Source organism: Scyliorhinus torazame, chromosome 1 (genome assembly GCF_047496885.1).
Source record: "Scyliorhinus torazame isolate Kashiwa2021f chromosome 1, sScyTor2.1, whole genome shotgun sequence".
Lineage (NCBI taxonomy): Eukaryota > Metazoa > Chordata > Chondrichthyes > Carcharhiniformes > Scyliorhinidae > Scyliorhinus > Scyliorhinus torazame.
In genome coordinates, this window is record NC_092707.1 from 30,316,373 (window position 1) to 30,341,662 (window position 25,290).

General features: G+C 45.8%; 1 protein-coding gene across 17 annotated transcripts in view; it reads right to left on the reverse strand.

Moving 5' to 3' along the window:
• The window catches only part of git2a (G protein-coupled receptor kinase interacting ArfGAP 2a), a 146,071-nt gene that overhangs the window by 81,618 nt on the left and 39,163 nt on the right, over window positions 1–25,290 (reverse strand). For all 17 annotated transcript variants that reach the window (XM_072481503.1, XM_072480289.1, XM_072480968.1 and 14 more), the window contains exons 5-8: window positions 22,294–22,380; window positions 21,322–21,452; window positions 10,038–10,132; window positions 6,819–6,864 (exon numbers count right to left, since the gene is read on the reverse strand). In XM_072481503.1, the coding sequence (XP_072337604.1) occupies window positions 6,819–6,864; window positions 10,038–10,132; window positions 21,322–21,452; window positions 22,294–22,380 (359 nt within the window). The remainder of the gene's footprint in view (window positions 1–6,818; window positions 6,865–10,037; window positions 10,133–21,321; window positions 21,453–22,293; window positions 22,381–25,290) is intronic.

The following is a 25,290-nucleotide window of genomic DNA, read 5'->3' on the forward strand; positions in this document are numbered from 1 at the left end:
AGGCAATTTATCGGCGGGACTTCGGCCCATCCGGGCCGGAGAATCCAGCGGGGGGGCCCGCCAACCGGCGCGGCCCGATTCCTGCCCCCGCCGAATATCCGGTACCAGAGACTTCGGCAACCGGCAGGGGCGGGATTCACGGCAGCCAACGGCCATTCTCCGACCCGCTGGGGGGTCGGAGAATGACGCCCATGAATTGGCATTACATAAGACAAATAAGGTGGTACTCTCAGATGATTCCGTATACAAGTTCACAACCTAGTCTTGTACTGAGTCACAGACTAATATCATCCCAGGTTAGATCTTTTGTCTTCTGTTCTATTAGCTAATTCAACTGGAGCAGCTGTGCAGGGCTCCATTCTTTGAATTGTACCCTCCACACTGTTTGGAAAGCAGAAAGGTAGTCCTGTGGCATTGATCCAATTCTTCCTCTCAAATCAAATTCTACAACGTCACAAAGATGCAATGCTTTTCTTTACTACTCTGTTAGGAATCCAACATTAGCACAATAATTAATGGTCTTCAATGCTGAAATTTGGTGTCTTAATGGATATGATGACCTGCGATCCCATGAAGTCACACGAGGCAATGCAGGAAAGGGTTATTCATAACATAGGCTGCAGGAAGGAGTACTTGTAACATTACAGCATTTCAGTTTAACGGAAAAAAGAACAAACATCCGAGCATGCATTGCACTGATCCTTAACTTTCAGATCTAAAAGCAGCTATTTATTATGTATTACTTACAGGAGCCTTTTATCCCAAGGGTTGCATTCAAGGAGGAAGTGCATAGATATACATTGATTAGGCTGTCTACAAACACTTAACATGGCCGAAGCATCAACAGCACAAAATCAAATTTATACAGTGATCATCAATTAATTTTGAACAACTCCTGCAGACTTTCAGATTCCTTTCACCATAAAAATGCAATCTTGGCACATCATTCATCTGGTAATTACAACATGCAGCAGGAATCGAGTAATACTGACTAGGGAATAATGACAAATGATGACAAATCTTTGATCATAAACCCATGTAAAGCTACTGGATCTCAATTAGGGTTGTACACTGCAATTAGAGTAGGAAAAAAAAACAGCCAGGGCCCCACTCTCAGCTGCTATCAATGATAGCCACTGGACAGTGTGCGAAGACAAGCTCAGAGAGAACACTTCAAAAAAACTCCTAAACCATGACACAATTGTAGATGAGGACGCGTTTGTGGAAATGACTCAGTTCCCCATCAATGATGATTTTGGACCCCCAAGTCGAGACTTTCAAACTTGGAAAGGAGATCCCCATCAGCTGTTCCTGAAAATCTGGGACAGAGAAGAAATTCCGGCTGACTTCAGGGGTGCCGTCATTGCCACCATCTTTAAGAAAGGAAACAAAGTGGAATGTGGAAACTATCAAGGAATCTCCCTACTCTTCATTGCATGGAAGACCCAAATCCTTGCTAGCCGCTTTTTCTAGTTTCTGAAGAAATTCTTCCAGAAAGGCAGTGCTGCTTCCGACCAAACAGTGGAACAACGTACGTGATTTTCACTGCTTGACAACTGCAAGAGAAATGCCAGGAGCAACATTCTCTACATGACATTTTTAGATCTTTCCAAGGCTTTTGGCTCAGTCATCGGGAGGGCTATGGAAGACCCTGTCAAAGGTCGGCTGTCTAGAGAAATTCATCAACTTCCTCCTGACTCCTCCACAAGATGTTGGCGACAGTCTTAATTGATGGAAATAAGACGGAAATAAGACAGAAACCTTCGAGGTCAAGATTGGAGTCAAGCAGGAATGTGTCATTGGCCCCACACTTTTCTTCATCTTCCTCGCCATCATCCTTCACCTTATCAAGAAAAAGCATCTGAGTGGAGTGGACATCATCTCAGGATGGACAGAAAACTTTTCAACCTCAACCGGTTCAAATCCAAGAAGAAAACGACACTGATATCGCTCGTGGAACTTTAGTATGCAGATAACATTGTCATCTCCATTCTCTCAAAAGAGAATCTCCGAGCCATGCTCGACACCTTCGCGAAAGCACACTGAAAAATCAGTCTCAGCGTCAACCTCAAGGTGACAAGTCCTTTATCAAGCTGCCCCAGGCAAAGATCCGGTCTCTCCCTCCATCAAGATCAACGGAGAAACCCTACCAAACTAGGAACATTTTCCCTACCTGGGGAGCCAGCTTTCATCCAAGACTGACATTGATGTGGAGATCCAACATCATATTCAATCCACAAGGGCCTCCTTTGGACACCCAAGGACGAGAGTCTTTGACGACCCCGACATTCATGCTGACACCAAGATACTCGTGTACAAGGGAGCCATCCGCCCAACTCTTCTATATGGCTCAGAAACTTGGACTACGTACAGACGTCATCTCAAGGCCCAGGAGAAGTATCATTAATGCCGTCTGAGTTGGATTCTCAGCATCAGTTGATTCTTCCAGCGTAGCAGGCAGAGAGGGGCGTGATTTTTTGGTAAGGAGAGCTGAAGGTAAGCTGAATTTTTGTTTTTAAAACTTACTTTTTTCAGAGTTGTTTTCCTTTCAGAGCAGCAGGAAACCGGAAGTCGGCCGTGGGGAATTCTGGGAAGGTGTATAGTTTTCTTTAAAAGGCACTTACCTCCGAGGTTCAGACCTCATTCTTCCAGCGGAGCAGGCAGAGAGGGGAGCGATTATTTTTGGTAAGGAGAGCTGAAGGTAAGCTGAATTTCTGTTTTTAAACGTACTTTTTTCGGAGTTGTTTTTCTTTCAGAGCAGCTGGAAACCAGAAGTCGGCCGTGGGGCGTTCTGGGAAGGTGTGTAGTACCTGTATATAAGTTGGGCGGTTCCTAAGCCCGAGACACTACACTTGTAGTGTCCCCCACCCTTCCACCTCCTCTAGCCTAAGGGGTTGAGTGAATATCAGGTAAGCTCTTTCTTTCTTTTTCTTGTTTTATCCGCAAGTTATCTAGAGGGGATGGCAGGGAAGGCAGTGCAATGTTCCTCTGGCAGAATGTTTGAGGTGAGGGACACTGTCAGTGTCCCTGCTGATTTCACCTGTGGGAAGTGCACCCATCTCCAGCTCCTCACAAACCGCGTTAGGGAACTGGAGCTGGATGAACTTTGGATCGTTCGGGAGGCAGAGGTGATCATAGATAGAAGCTTCAGGGATGTAGTTACTCCGAAGATGGGTGACGGTGAGAGGGGCTGGGAGGAAGCAGTCAGTACAGGGATCCCCTGTGGTTGTTCCCCTTAGTAACAAGTATGCCGCTTTGGATACTGTTGGGGGGCGGGGGGAAACTTACCAGGGGTAAGCCATGGGGTACAGGTCTCTGGCACAGAGTCTGTCCCTGTTGCTCAGAAGGGAAGGGGGGAGAGGAGTAGAGCATTAGTCATTGGGGACTCCATAGTTAGGGAGACAGATAGGAGATTCTGTGGGAAGGGTTGGTGTGTTGCCTCCCAGCTGTCAGGGTCCGTGATGTCTCGGATCATGTTTTCGGGATCCTTAAGTGAGAGGGGGAGCAGCCCCAAGTCGTGGTCCACATAGGCACCAACGACATAGGTAGGAAAAGATATGGGGATGCAAGGCAGGTATTCAGGGAGCTAGGGTGGAATCTTAGAGCTAGAACAAACAGTTATATCTGGGTTGTTACCCGTGCCACGTGCTAGCATGGAGTTTAATGCAGAAAAGTGTGAGGTGATTCATTTGGAAGGAGTAACAGGAATACAGAGTACTGGGCTAACGGTAAGATTCTTGGTAGTGTGGATGAGCAGAGAGATCTCGGTGTCCATGTACATAGATCCCTGAAAGTTGCCACCCAGGTTGATAGGGTTGTTAAGAAGGCATACAGTGTGTTAGCTTTTATTGGTAGAGGGGTTGAGTTTCGGAGCCATGAGGTCATGTTGCAGTTGTACAAAACTCTGGTGCGGCCGCATTTGGAGTATTGCATGAAGTTCTGGTCGCCGTATTATAGGAAGGATGTGGACGCATTGGAAAGGGTGCAGAGGAGATTTACCAGGATGTTGCCTGGTATGGAGGGAAGATCTTATGACGAAAGGCTGAGGGGCTTGAGACTGTTTTCATTAGAGAGAAGAAGGTTAAGAGGTGACTTAATAGAGGCATAAAAGATGATCAGAGGATTAGATAGGGTGACAGTGTGAGCCTTTTTCCCCAGATGGTGATGGCTAGCATGAGGGGCCATAGCTTTAAATTCAGGGGAGATAGATATAGGACAGATGTCAGAGATAGGTTCTTTATTCAGAGAGTAGTAAGGGCGTGGAATGCCCTGCCCGGTCATGTGCTTAGGATCTCAGAGTCTTGACTGCCAAAGAAAATCTTCTGTATCCAGCTCAAGGAAGGCTCGTGAACAAGAAGAGGATAAAGGAAGCGCTTCAAAGACACCCCGAAGGATTACCTCAAGAAATGCAACATTGAGGTCAACACGTGGGAGACCTTTACTCAGAAGAGGCCTACTTGGGGGAACACAATTGATTGAAGGGCACAATTTTTCAAGGACATCGCACAGCAAGAGGATGCCCGGAAAAGGAGCCAGACAAAGGAATATCAGCGATCTAGAGTTCAAGGACCAATCCAACCTCTCGGAAACACCTGCCAAGTGTGCGGTCGAAGATGTGACTCTCGGATCGGGCTCATCTGCCATGCAAGGATCCACAGAACCCATGACCAGTAACAGGAGTTTCTTAGGTGGATAATCATACTCGTTAGCGAGTAATCACCAAAGATGAAGAGTTTATGAACACTCACTCTCTGAACTCACATCAATAGTGGCAATTGCTTTGTTAGCAGGGGATTGCTAATAACCCTAATATTGCATCAGAGCAGAAATATGGGGAAGGAGGCAGAGAGAATACAAATGATTATATACATATTCATACAGATAGGCTTGTAACACAAATGCAGTTCTCATTAAAGCCCTCCTTCCGGTCAGCTTGTGACAATTTGTGAAATCTCCCACCACAAGTGGAGCCATTTGAATGAGAGTTTATCCCCCCCTAAAAGGGAAAGAACTGTACAAAACCTCTTGAGAATGTGTCCAAAGAGAGAGATGGGTATACACACGATGTATTTCACATTTATAGATACTTTGTCAGGGGGGCTTCTCTACTTTGTTGAACTAGCTTCTTCTGGTGTCTTTTCTGTAAAATGTCAATATACATTAACGCCAAAACTAATGCAACAGGCAGCCTGGAGCATCTCAGCTGCCCTTTATTCACTATTGTCAGGATTTTTCTTCTAATTAACTTAAAAGGTATCTTTTAGTGGGAGCTCTGAAAATGCAACTATAGTATTAAACCAGACAAATCAGGATGTCTCAACTTGAATACCTGGCGTGGATGTGAATTAACTAATCTCAGTGAAGGCAGCAATTAGCCTCGATTAGGACTGATTTTAGTTTATTTTCCTGACCCATGATCGCCTATTCTCTTTTGCCTCGCATCATCCCCTTTTTGTCATTTCATTACTCCTACACTTGATCTTATCACAGACTTTTCCTTCTTTGCCTGCCTGCATCCCGTTCATATCGCTTATCGCTGGCATTGCATTTGCTGAAAAACAGTTAATCTCCAACATGTTCCAGTTCTGATGAAGGATTATCAAAATCACAGGCTAAGTGAGGTTTTCTGCCCACAGATGCTGTCTGGTCTGTTGAGTGTTTACCAACCAGCACTTTCTTTTCTATTTCAAATTTGAACATCTACGGTATTTTGATTCTGAATCAAGACCAAGGATAATGTTTAAACAAGTATTGTGGATGCCAGAGGCCTGGGAATATTTAGATCAGTGTATAGACGTCATTCAGTCTCCACCTTTAGGGGCTTTCTGTGGGTGGGTGGGGAAGCACGGGCAGCACGGTAGCATTGTGGATAGCACAATTGCTTCACAGCTCCAGGGTCCCAGGTTCGATTGCGGCTTGGGTCGCTGTCTGTGCGGAGTCTGCACGTCCTCCCCATGTGTGCGTAGGTTTCCTCCGGGTGCTCCGGTTTCCTCCCACAGTCCAAAGATGTGCAGGTTAGGTGGATTGGCCGTGATAAATTGCCCTTAGTGTTGGATGGGGTTGCTGGGTTGTGGGGATAGGGTGGAGGTGTTGACCTTGGGTAGGGTGCTCTTTCCAAGAGCCGGTGCAGACTCGATGGGCCGAATGGCCTCCTTCTGCACTCTAAATTCTATGATAATCTATGAAAGAGAACAGAGAGCTCCATTACTTGTCCAAAGACAGGAGAAAAGTGGGGGGAATGAACAATAGGGACGGGTTGTGATTGGGCAAGATACATTAAATAACAGAAGAGTTGATGCCGCAAGACAAAGGGGTGGGGGGTGGAATTAAGTAATAGGACAAGTAAATAACCAATAAGTGGGCCAGAAGAGCTACAAATGGCAAGGTTAAATGTGGATATGGGAGTTTATTATTGTAAAACTTAACAGAGTGCATATAGAGATACCAGATATGTAAAATTGTATATTCATAATACTGCTTGTTGCAAGGCTTTAGGCTATGCACAACCAACTCCAACCTTTAAGCTACAGTCACTACCACTTCTGGTGAGCTCACAAGTGTTAAAGGTGCATCATCTTCCAAAACCATCCTTGCTAACTGAGCACCAAAACCATCCTTGCTAACGGAGCACCAAAACCATCCTTGCTAACTGAGAATCGTCAGCAGTGAACCAGTTCGCGCGCACTCACTTTTTAAAAGATTCATTCAGGAGATGTACGCAACACTGACATTTATTATCCATCTGTGTTTGCCCAAGAAAAAATAGCCGAGCACTAATTTCAATCATGCCATAATAAACTAATATCTCTCTGCCTCACCTATCTGCCATCTGTGGAATTATGAAGTGCTGCCCATTCTTGTGATCTGGAATGGAAGAAGACAGTTTAAACAAAAGCACAAGCAGGCATAATATACGAGCATAAAACATGAAAAACAATGAACAAATAACCCATTCAGATGTTGTCACCAGGTCTTACGCCTAGTCTGGATTGGGGGATGCGTGTGGATCTCAAAACAAATGGGCATCATGATCTGGAATTGCTCACGAGGAAGGCAAGTTATAATAATCTTTATTAGTGTCACAAGTAGGCTTACATTAACACTGCAATGAAGTTACTGTGAAAATCCCCTAGTTGCCACACTATGGCGCCTGTTTGGGTACACAGAGGGAGAATTCAGAATGTCCAATTCACCTAACAAGCACGTCTTTCGGGACTTGTGGGAGGAAACCGGAGCACCCAGAGGGCTATCCCATGGAGCACAATATAAACACTTCAAGGAAACATAAAATTGAACCTGGAAAGTATATCATTGGATATTGAGTAGTTTTAAGAGTTGGCATGCAATCAACATTGAGCAGTGGGCCATTTCAAGGATCACAATGCTTTGAAGATGAATGTCAAGTAATCAAGAACAACAGGAAAAAGAGTTCTGCAAACTCTGGGTCTAAACACAAAATCTATTGGAGGTCCTGCCAATCTTGCACTTTTTCTTTTTACAGTAATGTGCCTGTTCAATAAGGTCAGAACCAGAATCGGTAAAAACAAAGAATTGGGCACCTCTACCAGCAGACATCATTGAACAAAGCATAGAATGAGCATATAAAGAGGAACCTGAAACATTATTACACTTGTAAGCACAAGTCAAGCCACTCCTAAAACCACAACTGTAATGGAAATTCCAAATCCATTGTGCATTTTTGTGCCAAGTTGGGTTAATAAGTTACACACAACTTGTTCAGTGTATGCAAACATATGGATACATTCTGCAAGGATGAACATAGGAAATAAAAATATCTGAACTTTCCAATCCAGACAAAATATATTACTATGATTGGCAGGAAACAAGGCTCTCTCATTAGCTGACATCCCTGTAGCACATTGACATATTTGTGCAAATGGAGAGGCTTCACAGAGATCTCTTAAATTGTACATATTATCTGGTCTCATCTGTGAAAAAGGGGTATGGGCGTCAGGGTAGCTCAGTGGTTAGCACTGTAGCTTCACAGCGCCAGGTCCCAGGTTCGATTCCCGGCTTGGGTCACTGTCTGTACAGAGTCTGCACCTTCTCAGTGTCTGCGTGGATTTCCTCCGGGTGCTCCAGTTTCCTCCCACAAGTCCCAAAAGACGTGCTGTTAGGTAATTTGGACATTCTGAATTCTCCCTCCGTGTACCCGAACAGGTGCTGGAATGTGGTGACTAGGGGCGTTTCACAGTAACTTCATTGCAGTGTTAACGTAAGCCTACTTGTGACAATAAAGATTATGTTTGCACACCTAACAAGCAAGGGCTTCATATTCATTCATGAGATTTATGCTTTTTGTGTGCCTTTCACCAGAACATTTAAAACAGGAAACTCATCTTTGATATAGGAAAGAAGATAACTCGTGTGTCGCAGTTTTGAACTTCGAAGTTGAATAATCAACTCTCTTCTGAATTCTGTATCATCTTTTAGATCTTGAAGCATAGCTTCAAAAAAGGAGGAAGAGAAAACAGGGAATGGCAGGCCAGTTAGCCTGACATCAGTCATCAGGATAGTGCTGGAATCTATCATTAAGGAATTTAATAGTATTATTAGAACACGTCATCATGGCTTCACGAAGGGGAAATCCTGTCTGCCAAATTTATTGAGAGTTCTTTTGAGGAAGTAACTGGTAGGATAGATAAAAGGGAACCTGTAGATGTGGTATACTTGGATTTCCAAAAGGCATTTGATAATGTGCCACACAAAAGGTTAATACATAAGATAAGGGTGCATGACATTTGGGGTGATATATTAGAATGGAGAGAGGATGGGATAACAGACAGGAAGCAGAGAGTGCGGATAAATGGGGCATTTAAAGTTGGCAGACCTACAAACCCATGCATATGTGTCTACATCTATTTTGTGCTCAACTGAGGGATGCTGACCAAGCTGGAATTAAGTATTGTTCCCCATCTTCCTCTTGCAAAAGCTGAAAGAAATGGCTATCACAGCTTCAGTACAGCTGGCCTTTGCGTCCCTAGTAGCCCGGCGAAGGATCTTGCTAAGAGTAGTGGACGAACCAGGAGTGCAGGAAGCGAAAGAGGCCGGCATTCTGGCCTTTGCGTCCCTAGTAGCCCGGCGAAGGATCTTGCTAATGTGGAAGGAGGCAAAGCCCCCCAGCCTGGAGAAATGATATGGCTGGGTTCATAAAGTTGGAGAGGATTAAGTTCGCCTTGAGAGGGTCTGCGCAGGGGTTCTACAGGCGGTGGCAACCGTTCCTAGACTGTCTCGCGGAGCGTTAGAGGATGGTCGGTCAGCAGCAGCAGCAACCTTGGGGGGAGGAGGGGGGGGGGGGGGGGGGGAAGAGAGAGAGAGAGAGAGAGAGAGAGAGAAAGGGGGGGACTGCCTGGGAGGGTGGATGAGCAAGAGATAACATGAAGGGTTGGGGAAACTGGCACGTACGGGTGAGGGCCAGTGTACAAAGCTGTGTAAATATATCATTTTGCCATGTCTTGCTCTGCGCAATTTCTCGTTTTTTTTGTTCCGGGGGGGGGGGGGTTATTGTTTGTAAGGGAGAAAAATTGTGTTAAAAAACTTTAATAAATATATTTGGAAAAAAAAATAGCTTCAGTACATAAAAGTACAAGGCCTGCAACTGTCTTGAAATATACTATTCTTTAACTCTTTCATGTATTCTCTTATCCTCCCAACCTCAGTCTTTCTCCTGTGTGGTATTGATTCACTGCCACTGCCCTGTAAAGCTCTCTCTGTACTGGAACAATACAATAAAAAATTAGAGTGTTTGTTTAATTGAAGAATGGATCTTCACTTCACCCTTTTCTTCCTGTGGGGAAAATACATGGCCTCCATCTGGCAGCTGTCCAGTGTGTGATTGAAAACAGGAGTTCAGCAAGTGGAATAACAGGTGGAGACTTGCACCCCACATTCCCTGGCGCATCAAGCTACATTCCTGAAGGAAGCCTTAAGCAAAATATTGGTTAGAATCATACATCTCAATAAAATATTAAGTAACATTGCCATCCAGATTCTCCAGTACTCTATTTCACACCCACCTGGTTTTCTTCCACAGAGAAAGAAGGCTAGTCTATCAGTGAGTTCATATTGGATCTCTACTAAACGTTCCGCAAGCTCATGATGCCCCGCTTGCCTACAAAACAAAGACATTTTTTAAAATGTCAAGATGACTATTTCTCCTTTTCATTGCAGTTAGTTGTTTTTGACTCTCCACACATTACAAGAAATGAAGTGAAATAAAGTTAAAAGTGGAAGACCTATTGTGCATATTTAGCAATCCCAGGACCAACGAGTGGGATTATCACAACAAAAACAATGGCATTTATATATCCTGTTTATAACTCCCATTTTTCATGACATGCATTGTATGAACAGAACCCACATTATTCAATTAATGATTTAATAGCGATGTTCAAAATTAAGTAATAAAATACCAAAGCACTTTACAAATTCAGCAGACTGGAGAGATTTATTGTGCCCACACAAGATTGGAAAGAATACAACATAATGTAAAATAATTAGATTGCCGTAGTAGACTATTAAAGGATAGCTGACTACCTGAACTGCTTAAATTTCAATGTCACGGTACACAGCAAGCAATACACACAGTAATACACCCGATTCCACAAAAACTCTGGACTGTTTTATAATGTTTTTTGGGGCTTTTCAAAATGGATGATTGCGGAGATGACAAGATGGCTCCAGCTGGTGTAGCCAGTTAAAATAGCTAACTCCTGATTTAGAATGGCTATCCCCGATCTAAAATGGCGAACGGAAAAGGCTGATGGGAAAATCCGGCGACAGGACTAAAACAAGCAGCTGCAGGTAAAACTGTGTATTCGCCTCTGGGAAGGCCAGAGAAAATCGATACCTGCAGCCATCAGCATAACAAACACCAGCCATCTGAATACTAATTAGCAATCCCCGGGAACAATGTGCAACAAATTAGACACACAAAGCCAACCCAGACTTTTTGGCGCCAACAGGAGCCTACACAAAGAGACGCGAACGATCACCCCAAGACCGCCCATCGATCAAGGAATCGCTCCTGCATTGGAGAATATCGAACCAAGTGATTGGGACAAAGTCCAATCACTTGGAACCAGGTACAGGGTCTGCCCCGAAAGGCGGGAAGCCCCTGGGGACTATAAGAATAGAGTCCAAGTTCAAATCGACCCTTCGACACCCTTCTGCAACCCCTTCTGCACCCTTCGGCTGACCATCTGCAACAGCCGCTCAAATCGTAAGTCTTACTTCAATGCTCGCTACGAGATAGGCGCTCCTAGCTATCGATCTGTACCAGCTTCGAATCCCCCAGGCTCAGAACCCATACAAAAGGCCATTCGTTTCCCTGATCTTGTGGGCCATTTCCAAGTGAAGTATTGGCCTGTTAGTTGTAGGGAGTAGCTTAGAAGTAGAATTTATGCATAAATATTGATTACTGTATATAATAAATGTGCATTGATTTAACTCTTACTAAGCGGTGTGTTGGATTATTGATCATTACTCGGACTTGAACCACCTGGCGGTATCAGAAAGATATCTGGCGACTCAAGAGCAAAGGTGATAGAACAAGAGCAATTAAACTAAGGCTAAGGTTAGCAGCAACATTTGGCGACATCCTGACAGGACCCGATCTAGAAGTGGAAAACCACTCCGGGAGAACCAAGAATTTGAATTAGAGATCCAATTGGAAACAGAAAACCATAAGTGTTCAAGCAGTTCTGATCAATAGTCATAATTCGGAAGTGTGTGTATGCATGCGTAACTAACAGGGCTATAAGGTAAAACTGATAGATTTTTGTTGCGTCAAAACTGTCGGAAGTTTGTATATCGGAAAGTAGCGAAAGCCGTACCCGTATTTACAGCACCGCCTTAGCTCCCCTGTTCCAAATTTAGAAGCAGTCGGATAGGCAAGATGGCAATGCAGGCAATGCAGCGCCGCATGAACCCTGAGGAATTTGTGGTCGCAGCAACCAGCAGCAGTAGAGTGGGACAACGTCCCATTTGGGAGGAAGAAATCAGGAAATATCTCAAAGAGAAAGGATGGCCCCTTTGGAATGATTTCTGTGATAACGAGGAATCAGGTCCCGGGAGTATAGGACATACTTGGTGGGAGAAGCTGAGCGAGATCCACAAAAAGAGCTTGGGAAAAGCTCGCAAGCCGATGGCAATCATGCCCAGCTTGGCACAATTGCGAAGCACAGAGGAGGTAGTTAGGACGCTCCGCAAAGAAGTTGAGGGCATACATCGGAGGAGTAAGGTCGATGTAAGCGAAGTAGAAAAGGAGAATATGGAATTGAGGAGGAAATTGGCAGCAAAAGATGGAGAGGTGGATGACGCCAAACGGGCTCACCAGTCTTGTATGGCGCATTTAAGCAGCTTCCAGTCTCAATACGAAAAGGCCTATCAGGACACGCAACGTGCAGTCCTGGTACGAGAGGAGACAGAAAAACAAGTCGAGACATTACAGAAACAGTGTAGTGATCTCAAGGCAGCATTAAGAGCACTCAATGCTGCCACCACAGAACAAAGACAAAGCACGTTAGACCACGCAAAGTGCTGGAAGCAGATTGCAGAGCTGCAATCGCTGCTTTCTGTTCAAAAAGGTTTTCAGGAAACCTTTGGGGAAAAATTAGATCAGGAAGACGGCCCTGATTGGGAAGAACTGAATGAAACAGCGCAGAGATATGTTCAGGGAACATGTGCGCAGGGAAAGCCCCAAAAGAGAAAAGCGCCCCAACCCCCCACACAGCAGATAGTTCACGCTCCAATGAACCCCGTAACCACCCACCGCACAGCCACATCGGACAATGCGGAATTTCTATATTCCACTCCCTTAACAGTGACCCAATTACGGGACGCGTGCAATAAGATCACACCGTTCCTCTCCACCTCAGACCCCCACCATTTCTTTGCCACAGTTAAACATCAGGCGACCATGTACGGCCTGGATGAGAGAGAGCAGGTAAAGCTCAGTTTTAAGTTTAGATCCGTCAGTAGCAGCAGCCCTTCCCGACCCACAGAATGTAGGAGGAGGCACCCTTTCAGAAATTCATACCGTGATCCTGGATGCGATCGGGTATAACCGGGGTGACCCCGTAGATGGCCTCAATAAGTGCAGGCAGGAAAAGACAGAACACCCCACAGCGTTTGCTGGACGCCTGTGGATTCATTTCACAGCAGTTTTCGGTTATTTAGAACGCGCCCATTTGTCCCAAGACAGTATGGCCAAATGGACCCGCACCCTTATCTCCCATGCCACAGAGGCAGGACAAAAAGCCTGTATGAATTATGACCCCCTCAGAGGAAGCCTACAATGAGAAATGGGTTTTAAAAAGATTGTCCCGCGCCTGGGAGCAGTCTGTACAAAGCAAACCCGCAGTTAAAAATCCCGAAGAACAGCAGGCAGAAGCAGACAGACCCGCAGTTCGGGAACCCGAGGAAGAGCAGGTAGACAAGCATCCAGTTAAAATGCACCAGAACCCCGCATGGGTAAACGAAGGAAGCAACAGCCCCCCCCCAGAATGTTATAATTGCGGACAATTAGGACATTACGCACGAGAATGTCAAGCCCCCCGAAACAGCAACGGGATTAGCCCACAAATGCCCCCCGAACCAGCAAAGACACCAACAGCCCCGACCCCCCACCCAGGGAACCATACCAAGGGAACAATGCACCAGAGAGCCTGCTCCACCTTATGTGCCCCAGGGGTCATGTTACAACTGTGGGCAGCCAGGACACTTCGTCCGAGAATGCAGGAGACCCCACCAGCTAGACTAGCCCCCAGATATGAAAGAGAACACCGCCCACAGCAGCTACAAGGTCCCAGCTGCCCCATGCAAACTGTGAGTGCTTACCCACCACTTTTCATGGCAGCGTTACCTCAGCAAGGCCACTTCATTTTTGTTTCACTCCTCCTTCCTTTCTTCTTCGGTCACGCTGCACTCCCTCCATATGCTAGTTACACCCCAGCCCAAATGTGATTTACGATGTCCCGTATTCTGATGGAACCTGCAGAATGTTTTATGTTGTTTGTAAGTTTGTTAAATGTTGTATGTCCGACAGGAGAATTTTTTCTCACTGCCCCACGCCTATTCGGCCGAAACCTCTGAGGACTTGCCTACAGAGACTCACCATTGCCAGACACTAGTTCAGCAGAAACCTGAGGACTTGTCTGCAGAGACTGGTTAAGGAACCAGACGCCCGTTCGTAACTGCCCTTCTGGTTCGAAGTGAAAAGGGGTAGATATTGTGCAATCCCTTCTTGCACATGGTTTTTAAAAAATACATTTACGGGATGTGGGCTTCACTGGTTAGGCCAGGATTTATTGCCCATCACTAGTTGCCCTTCTGAAGGTTGTGGTGAGTTGCCTTCTTGAACCGCTGAGCCTGTGGGATTCGAAGCTGGCCTTCCCAGAGGCGAATACACAGTTTTACCTGCAGCTGCTTGTTTTAGTCCTGTCGGCTGATTTTCCCATCAGACTTTTCCGTTCACCATTTTATATCGGGGTTAGCCATTCTAAATCGGGAGTTAGCCATTTTTCAAAGTTTTATTTTACACCAGATTATTTTCAGTTTTGTGTCAAAAATCGCTCTGCTCCCGATGCACCAGAGGACAGTTTTGCCCATCTGGATATTTGGAAAGAATGGCTGGTGATCTAACAGAGAACTCTCTTGGCTGGCTGTTTTTTTAATTTTTCCAATTAAGGGGTAATTTTGCATGGCCAATCCACTTACCTGCATATTTTTGGGCTGTGAGGGTGAGACTCATGCAGACAGGGGGAGAATGTGCAAACTCCACACGGACAGTGACCTGGGGTCGGGATTGTGGCTGACTGGTTTTAATCACATCCCCTAATAGGATTTCCTTTTGAAGGTGGTAGAGTAACATGCTAAATAATTAGTAAAAGGTTAAGGTGGTAAGAGACAGGAGTATGCTGTACCTGCTCAAGCCTGTTTTGCCATTCAGTAAGATCATGTCTGAACTTCTACATCAACTCCATTTTCCTATTTTGGATCCATTACACTCATCTAAGTCATTGATATAGATTCTGAATAGCTGAGGGCCAAGCACCAATTCAGAGGTTACACCTAGATATCCTGAAAAGGACCTGTTTATTTCCATGCTGTTTTCTGTCTGTTAACCGATGCTCGATCTATGTGAATACATTACCCCAATCTCATGAGTTATAACCTTGTGCAACATCATGTGCAGCACCTTATCTAAAGGGATCTGAAAATTCAAAGATACTACATCCACTGATTCCCCTTTATCTATCCTGCTAGTTACTGGCCTCTTGGTCTCTGTTTTCTCTCTCCCTCCTTACTTGAACCGTGGGGCTATATTTGTTATCTTCCAATCCATGTCACATCTCCAAGGAAGACGGCAACTTAGAGCTGACAAAACAAGCTACAAGATATTTGTATTTGAACTGGACAGTTAGGTCCCTCTTTTATTTTAAAAAATATATATTTTATTCAAGATTTTTTGGCCAAACATAACAGTACGTAGTGTTTCTTTTAAACAACAATAAAGCAATATAAATAACAGTGGCCAGTTTCAAACAAATAAATAAATAATATATGAACAGAAACATAAACCAAACTAAATGGCAACTGCCTTGTCAAAAATAAATACTCTCCAAAGATACAATCCAACAGTCCAATATACATTACCTAAAACAAGTGCCTATACATATACAATAACATCCCTGAGAGTCCGTCCGATTCCTCCCCCCCACCCCCTCCCCCTGGGTTGCTGCTGTTGTCTTCTTCTTTTCCATTCCCTCTATCTTTCTGTGAGGTAGTCGACGAACGGTTGCCACCGCCTGGTGAACCCTTGAGCCGAACCCCTTAGTACGAACTTAATCCGTTCTAACTTTATAAACCCTGCCATGTCGTTTATCCAGGTCTCCACACCCGGGGGTTTGGCTTCCTTCCACATTAACAATATCCTGCGCCGGGCTACTAGGGACGCAAAGGCCAAAACATCAGCCTCTCTCGCCTCCTGCACTCCCGGCTCTTCTGCAACCCCAAATATAGCCAACCCCCAGCTTGGTTCGACCCGGACCCCCACCACCTTCGAAAGCACCTTTGCCACCCCCACCCAAAACCCCTGTAGTGCCGGGCATGACCAGAACATGTGGGTGTGATTCGCTGGGCTTCTCGAGCATCTCGCACACCTATCCTCTACCCCAAAAAATTTACTGAGCCGTGCTCCAGTCATATGCGTCCTGTGTAACACCTTAAATTGTATCAGGCTTAGCCTGGCACACGAGGACGATGAGTTTACCCTACGTAGGGCATCAGCCCACAGCCCCTCCTCAATCTCCTCCCCCAGCTCTTCTTCCCATTTCCCTTTCAGCTCATCTACCATGATCTCCCCCTCGTCCCTCATTTCCCTATACATGTCCGACACCTTACCATCCCCCACCCATGTCTCTGAGATCACTCTATCCTGCACCTCCTGCGTCGGGAGCTGCGGGAATTCCCTCACCTGTTGCCTCGCAAAAGCCCTCAGTTGCATATACCGAAATGCATTCCCTTGGGGCAACCCATATTTTTCCGTCAGCAGTCCCAGACTCGCAAACGTCCCATCTATGAACAGATCTCTCAATTGTGCTACCCCTGCTCTTTGCCATGCTCCAAATCCCTCATCCATTCTCCCCGGAACAAACCTATGGTTATTTTGTATCGGGGACCGCACCGAGGCTCCAGTCTTTCCTCTATGCCGTCTCCACTGCCCCCAAATTTTCAATGTAGCCACCACCACCGGGCTTGTGGTGTATTTCTTCGGTGAGAACGGCAACGGCACCATCACCATAGCTTGTAGGCTAGTCCCCCTGCAGGACGCCCTCTCCAATCTCTTCCACGCCGCTCCCTCCTCTTCTCCCATCCACTTACACCCCATTGAAATATTGGCGGCCCAGTAGTACTCACTTAGGCTCGGTAGTGCAAGCCCCCCCTGTCCCTACTACGCTGCAAAAATCCCCTCCTCACTCTCGGGGTCTTCCCGGCCCACACAAAACTCATAATACTCTTCTCGATTCTTTTGAAAAAAGCCTTCGTGACCACCACCGGGAGGCACTGAAACACAAAAAGGAATCTCGGGAGGACCACCATTTTAACCGCCTGCACCCTACCTGCCAGTGACAGGGACACCATGTCCCATCTCTTAAAGTCCTCCTCCATCTGTTCCACCAACCGCGTTAAATTAAGCCTGTGTAATGTACCCCAATTCTTGGCTATCTGGATCCCCAAGTACCGAAAGTCCCTTGTTACCTTCCTCAACGGTAAATCCTCTATTTCTCTGCTCTGCTCCCCTGGGTGCACCACAAACAACTCACTTTTCCCCATGTTCAATTTATACCCTGAAAAATCCCCAAACTCCCCAAGTATCCGCATTATCTCTGGCATCCCCTCCGCCGGGTCCGCCACATATAGCAACAGGTCATCCGCATACAGAGATACCCGGTGTTCTTCTCCTCCCCTGAGTACTCCCCTCCACTTCCTGGAACCCCTCAATGCTATGGCCAGGGGCTCAATCGCCAGTGCAAACAATAACGGGGACAGAGGGCATCCCTGCCTCGTCCCTCTATGGAGCCGAAAATAATCAGACCCCCATCCATTCGTGACCACGCTCGCCATCGGGGCCCTATACAGCAACTGTACCCATCTGATATACCCATCTCCAAAGCCAAATCTCCTCAGCACCTCCCACAAATAATCCCACTCCACTCTATCAAATGCTTTCTCGGCATCCATTGCCACCACGATCTCCGCTTCCCCCTCTGGTGGGGGCATCATCATTACCCCTAGCAGCCTCCGTATATTTGTAATCAGCTGTCTCCCCTTCACAAACCCAGTTTGGTCCTCATGAACCACCCCCGGGACACAATCCTCTATCCTCGTTGCCATTACCTTGGCCAGAATCTTAGCGTCCACATTCAGGAGGGAAATAGGCCTACAGCGGGTCTTTTTCCTTCTTTAGGAGTAGCGATATCGTTGCCTCTGACATAGTCGGGGGTAGCTGCCCCCTTTCCCTCGCCTCATTAAAGGTTCTCATCAGTAGCGGGGCCAGCAAGTCCATATATTTCCTATAGAATTCAACTGGGAATCCGTCTGGTCCCGGGGCCTTCCCCGCCTGCATGCTCCCAATCCCTTTCACTACTTCCTCCATCTCAATCTGTGCTCCCAGTCCCGCCCTCTCCTGCTCCTCCACCTTAGGAAATTCCAGCTGATCCAGAAAGCACATCATTCTCTCCTTCCCATCCGGGGGCTGAGCTTCATATAATCTTTCATAAAATGGCTTGAACACTCCATTCACTCTCTCCACTCCCCGCTCCATCTCTCCCTCCTCATCTCTCACCCCCCATTCTCCCTCGCTGCTCCCCTTTTCCTCAGTTGGTGGGCCAGCAACCTGCTCGCCTTCTCCCCATATTCGTACTGTACACCCTGTGCCTTCCTCTATTGTGCCTCTGCATTACCCGTAGTCAACAAGTCAAATTCTACATGTAGCCTTTGCCTTTCCCTGTACAGTCCCTCCTCCGGTGCCTCCGCATATTGTCTGTCCACCCTCAGAAGTTCTTTCAACAGCCGCTCCCTTTCCCTACCCTCCTGCTTTCCTTTATGTGCCCTAATAGATATCAGCTCCCCTCTAACCACTGCCTTCAGCGCCTCCCAGACCACTCCCACCTGAACCTCCCCATTATCATTGAGTTCCAAGTACCTTTCAATACACCCCCTCAACCTTAAACACACACCCTCATCTGCCAATAATCCCATGTCCATTCTCCAGGGTGGACGCTGTTCTTTTTACTCCCCTATCTCCAGGTCCACCCAATGTGGAGCGTGATCCGAAATAGCTATAGCCGTGTACTCCGTCCCCGTCACCTTCGGGATCAGTGCCCTTCCCAAAACAAAAAATTCTATCCGTGAATAAACTTTGTGGACATAGGAGAAAAACGAGAACTCCTTACTCCTAGGTCTACTAAATCTCCAGGGGTCTACTCCTCCCATCTGCTCCATAAAGTCCTTAAGCACCCTAGCTGCAGCCGGCCTCCTTCCGGTCCTGGACCTCGGTCTGTCCAGCCCTGGGTCCAGCACCGTATTAAAATCTCCACCCATTACCAACTTCCCCACCTCTAGGTCCGGGATACGTCCTAACATACGCCTCATAAAGTTGGCATCATCCCAGTTCGGGGCATATACGTTCACTAAGACCACCGCCTCCCCTTGCAATTTGCCACTCACCATCACGTATCTGCCCACACTCTCCGCCACTATGGTCTTTGCCTCAAACATTACCCGCTTCCCCACTAGTAAAGCCACCCCCCTGTTTTTTGCATCTAGCCCCAAATGAAAAACCTGCCCCACCCATCCTTTGCGTAGTCTGACCTGGTCTGTCAGTTTCAGATGCGTCTCCTGCAGCATAACCACATCTGCCTTAAGTTTCTTTAGGTGTGCGAGTACCAGTGCCCTCTTTATCGGCCCGTTCAGCCCTCTCACATTCCACGTGATCAGCCGGGTTGGGGGGCTGTTTACCCCCACCCCCCCCCTTGTCGACTAGCCATCTCCTTTTTCAATCCAGCTCCTCACCTGGTTCCCACGTAGCCGTATCTCCCCCCAACGGCGCCCTCTCGCCCCGACCACCCCACCCCATACCAGCTCCCCCTTCTCCCCAGCAGCAGCAACCCAGTTAACCACCCCCACCCCCCCCCCCCGCTAGATCCCTCACTAGCGTAATTGCACCCCCCATGTTGCTCCCAGAAGTCAGCAAACTCTGGCCGACCTCGGCTCCCACTGTGCGAGGCCCCCTCCTTCCTGCTTCCCTGTTCCCACCATGATTACCATAGCGCGGGAACAAAGCCCGCGTTTCCCATTTGGCGGTGTCCCCAGCTCCTCTTTCTCCCCCCCCCCCCCCCAACGACATGGGGGAAGAGAGAAAAGTTACAGGGTCGCAGGATTAACAACTTGGGAAATCATCTCTTCCCCCTTTTCACCCCACATATTCGCCCCACCACTTTGTCCCAAACATTCTTTTTCTAGCCCGCTTATTCCAGTTTCTCCTCAACAATAAATGTCCACGCCTCTTCTGCCGTTTCAAAGTAGTGGTGTTTCCCTTGATGTGTGACCCACAGTCTTGCCGGCTGCAGCATTCCAAATTTAACCTTCCTTTTGTGCAGCACCGCCTTGGCCCGATTAAAGCTTGCCCTCCTTCTCGCCACCTCCGCACTCCAATCTTGATATACGCGGATAACCGCGTTCTCCCACCTACTGCTCCGAGTTTTCTTTGCCCATCTGAGGACCATCTCTCTGTCCTTGTACCAGAGAAATCTCACCACTATGGCTCAAGGAATTTCTCCAGCCCTCGGTCTTCGCGCCATAACTCGATAGGCTCCTTCCACCTCCAATGGGCCCGTCGGGGCCTCCGATCCCATTAACGAGTGCAACATCGTGCTCACATATGCCCCGACGTCCGCCCCTTCGGGAAGACCAAGAATCCTTAAATTCTTCCTCCTCGCATTATTCTCCAGCACCTCCAGCCTTTCCACACACCTTTTGTGTTGTGCCTCGTGCATCTCTGTCTTCACCACCAGGCCCTGTATGTCGTCCTCATTCTCAGCAGCCTTTGCCTTCATGACCCGAAGCTCCTGCTCCTGGGTCTTTTGCTCCTCCTTTAGCCCTTCAATCGCCTGTAATATCGGGGCCAACAGCTCCTTCTTCATCTCCTTTTTAAGTTCTTCCACGCAACGCCGCAGGAACTCTTGTTGGTCAGGGCCCCATATTAAACTGCCTCCTTCCGACACCATCTTGCTTTGTGCCTGCCTTCCTGGCCGCTGCTCTAGAGGATCCACCGCAATCCGGCCACTTTCCTCTCCTTTTTCCATCCGTGTCCAGGGGGGATTCCCTTCTGGTTTATCGCACAGTGTTTTTAGCCATTAAAATTGCCGTTGGGGCTCCTATTAAGAGCCCAAAAGTCCTTTCCACCGGGAGCTGCCGAAACGTGCGACTTAGCTGGTCATTGCCGCACCCGGAAGTCCAGGTCCCTCTTTTAGATGTTAGGCTTAGAAACATTCAAAATTTTTGTAGCAAAATAAATTGAACAACATTTTTTTATAACCGGTTACATTTCTTAACAAAGGTCAAGAAGTCAGCACTATTAAATCGGTGACAAAACTGCTTCATGTGTGTACAACCATGGATTGTAAAGTGTGTTCATTTGACAATGCAGTAAGTAAGTCATTGTTGCACAATATTTATATTTTTCTCAGCAGCAAAGGTAGAGAGACACTTCTATGGCCGTTTCAGTTATCTAACCTTGCATTGTCACTTGGGGTCTTGCCACTGGCATCAGGGGCACCGGGATCAGCACCATATACTGCCAACAGCTCAGCTTGTAGAATTTGTCCTCCTTTGCTTGCCACATGAAGAGAAGTGTTCTCCTTTTCCTATAATGTAAAATGAATTAAAAACAGGTACTGTAGCGGTTTCAATTTTACATTAAGTAACCAATTAACTGCAACAAAATGTACATCCTCATCGGAAAGGCAAACTTTTACATTTTTCTTGGGACTGTAGGTGACACTAGAAAAGCTACATTTATTGTGCACTCAGTATTTCCACCAAGAGGAGTAAAGTAGGCTTTCTTCTCGTGAGAGGCTTTACAATTGGGTCACTTGTTAGACCACTTCAGAGAATATGAAAACACAACCACACAATGTGGTACTTGAATTACATAGTTCAAAACAGAGGTAATGGGTAGTTATTCCCCTTCCTCGGCAGATGCAGGGAAGCAGTTGGGTTTTAAATGGCAATCTGGCAATTTGCAGCTGTTTTCCTGCCAGATCACAAACCACAATTATTGCATTTCATAATTATAATGGTGGAATTTAAATTCAAAACCTCTGCAGCTCACAAGAACACAGTGGGTTATCTTTGCTTTTTTAAAAGAATGGTATTCTCTGCCAATTCATTTCCCACTCCAATAAGAGCGACCTCTGGTAAATCAGCTGCTGAGTGCATGGGAAAGGTCATTACACCATGGCCATTAAAAGCCAAGCACTGGGGAGAAAATATAGCAATTTGTAAAAATTTGCATTGAAAAAAAAGCTCAAGTTTGCAAAAATAAAGTATGAACAAAAAGAATGACTTAAAAAAAAATACTTTGCATAGTCATTTGCGCATATTACGTTTCCCAGTACGGTACACAATCAATATATAGAGAAGCAGATGCAACATAAAAAATGCAGTGGTAACTCTGTACCAAAAACATTTACATTAAAGACTTACAGGGTGGAAGAAATTAGCTTGGGCCCCTAATGAGAGCAGTCGCAAGCAGGTCTCCAAGTTCCCGGTCCGCACACTTGAGTGCAATTGCTGAAATAACAAAAGATACCTGAACACCAGGCAACATAGCTAGGAGCACATGAACCACAATTTGTAAGAGTTATATGTGAAAAGAAAACTTAAAGGAAATGCTTTAAGATGAGCTGGCTATTCAAAGTAATTAAAAATACTTTAAATTGAATAACCATTTTGCGGGAGATCATCCAGTTGCACACTTTATTCTAGATTGTTTTAAACCACTCCAGCTAGCTGCCAAATTACAGAACCTCCTCATTACAGCGGAAGTGGTCAAGAGAAGTGAGCATTTTTTTCTCATTCTTTAATATTCGCACAAGTTTGAACATATGTTGATAGCAATGCTGACAAACAGATGACAGTTTTCAGGAACGCCCTGTGAAACTTTATACAGGAATCTACTACAATGCCTGCTATTAATACCTTTTTTAAAATATCCTTTTGCACTGTAAGAGAATTGTCAGGAAGCAGAGGTCGTTTTAAGCAATCTATGTTTGGATTGCTGGATATTAGAAATAAGGTATAGATTTGAGTTTCATTTGGCATTTGTGTAAGAAAGGGTAAAAACTTAGATTCATATTAAATAAAGGTGCTTACATATATGGAGTTTTGAATTTCAAACTGCATCTGTATTATGCTAATAGAGAATTTATAATATGAAAAACATACTGCTTAGAGAAGGACTGAGCTGTTGCTTCGCAACCAGGAGCCACCTTTTAAGTTAGAAAGACCGTTGAGTCTAGTTTTAACTGGACCCAAGGCAGTTGGAACTTTGCAGCTTAAACAGGAAACAGCTCTGCCAGAAGCAGAAGCAATACGGCAGAGTAATGGGAAGAAAGCAAGTCACAGAAACTAAAGAACAGATAGTTCGAGAAACCAGGGAATGGAAAGAGAGGTCCCAAGTAGAATGAAGTCAGAGGGACAAAATGAACTATAATTTGAACAAGGTGCTGTTAATTGGAATTCAAGTAAAAGGCAGAGAAAATGTAGAGTTAAAGAGTGCTGCAAGAAACATATTTAATGTGGGGAACCAGACATCAGAGGTAAATCAAAGGTTTCACGACATCTTACTACAGCCTATGAAGCAGTAGTGTTCTGTTGGTATGGCGGAGTGCCTGAGAGATTATGTGGAAGCTTGAATACACATGGCAATTCAAGGCAGAGGAACAAAGAACAATACACAGGAACAGGCCCTTCGTCCCTCCAAGCCTTCGCCGATCACGTGTCCTATCTAGACCAACCACCTTCTATATCCTTCTATCCCCTGTCTGTTCATGTGCCTCTATATCCTTCTATACCCTGTCTGTTCATGTGCCTATCCAAATAAGTCTTAAAGGTCACTAACTTATCTGCCTCAACCATCTCACTTGGCAGTGCATTCCAGGCCACCACCACCCAACTTCCCCCGTACATCTCCAATGAACCTTTCCCCCCCCCCCTCACTTTGAACTTGTGCCCCCTTGTAATTGTCATTTGCGCCCTGGGAAAAAGCCTCCAACTGTTCACCCTATCTATGCCCCTAATAATTTTATAAGCTTCTATCAGGTTGGCCCTCAGCCTCCGTCTCCTTCTCTCTAGGGAGAACAATCCCAGTTTATTCAATCTCTCCTCACAGCTAATACCCTCCATACCAGGCAACATCCTGGTAAACCTTTTCTGTACTCTCTCCAAAGCCGCCACGTCCTTCTGGTAGTGTGGTGACCAGAATTGGACACAGCATTCGAAATGTGGCCTAACCAACATTCTAAATAATTGTAACATAATTTTGAGCTTTTATACTCGATACCCCGTCCTATGAAGGTAAGCATGCCATATGCTTTCTTTACCACCATTTCCACTTGTGCTGCCACTTTTAAGGATCTGTGGACCTGTACGCCCAGATCCCGGTGTCTCTATGCTCCTGATGGTTCTGCCATTTATTTTATAGCTCCCACCTGAATTGGATCTACCAAAATGCATCACCTCGCATTTGCCCAGGTTAAATTCCATCTGCCATTTCTCTGCCCAATTTTGCAGCCTATCGATATCCTGTTGTATTCTCTGACAATCTACTATCCGCAACTCCTGCAATTTTAGTATCATCCGCAAACTTGCCAATCAGACTCGCTACGTTTTCTTTAAAGTCATTTATATATATTACAAAGCCCATAAGTCCCAGAACACCACTATTTACAGACCTCCATTCCTCCGTCCCGTAGTAACATCAACTGGGGTCGTAACAGCATTCATCTCCTGGTTATTTGAGACACATCATTGGTACATGTTTCCTTACATTACAACAGTTACCACACTTCAACAAAAATTTGTGAAGCATACAGATATTTTGACACAAATTAAGAGGCTACTAATATTATTTGTTGTATACTACATTTTCATTTTGGAAATTTGAATAGTACACAAGGATATACACTCAATTTGTCACACGATATCAGAGCTCAAATATTTACTTTCTGGTCACTTCATCTCATGAATTATGTATTTTTTAAAAAAAAATGTATTCTCCTTTTTCACATTTTCTCCCAAATTTACACCCAACAATAAACAATAAGCAGTAACGAATTTAATTTCAATCCCTATATCAATAACAATGATCCCATCCTCCCACCAAACCCCCAAACATTAGCCCGCATGTTAACATAAACAAATAACAAAAAGGAATCAGGAATCACACACAGTCACCATTAACACATACAACTCTCCCAACCCCCCTGCTAATGTTCGATGTAATCCAATTCTAGAAAGTACATAATGAATAACGCCCATGAATTGTAGGACCCCTCCATCCTTCCCTTACTTCAAATTTGACCTTCTCAAGAGTCAAGGATTCCAGCAGGACCCCCGCCTCGCCAGGGCACAGGGTGGAGAGATTGATCTCCATCCCAACATGATCCACCTTCGGGCGATCAACGAGGCGAAGGCTACAAC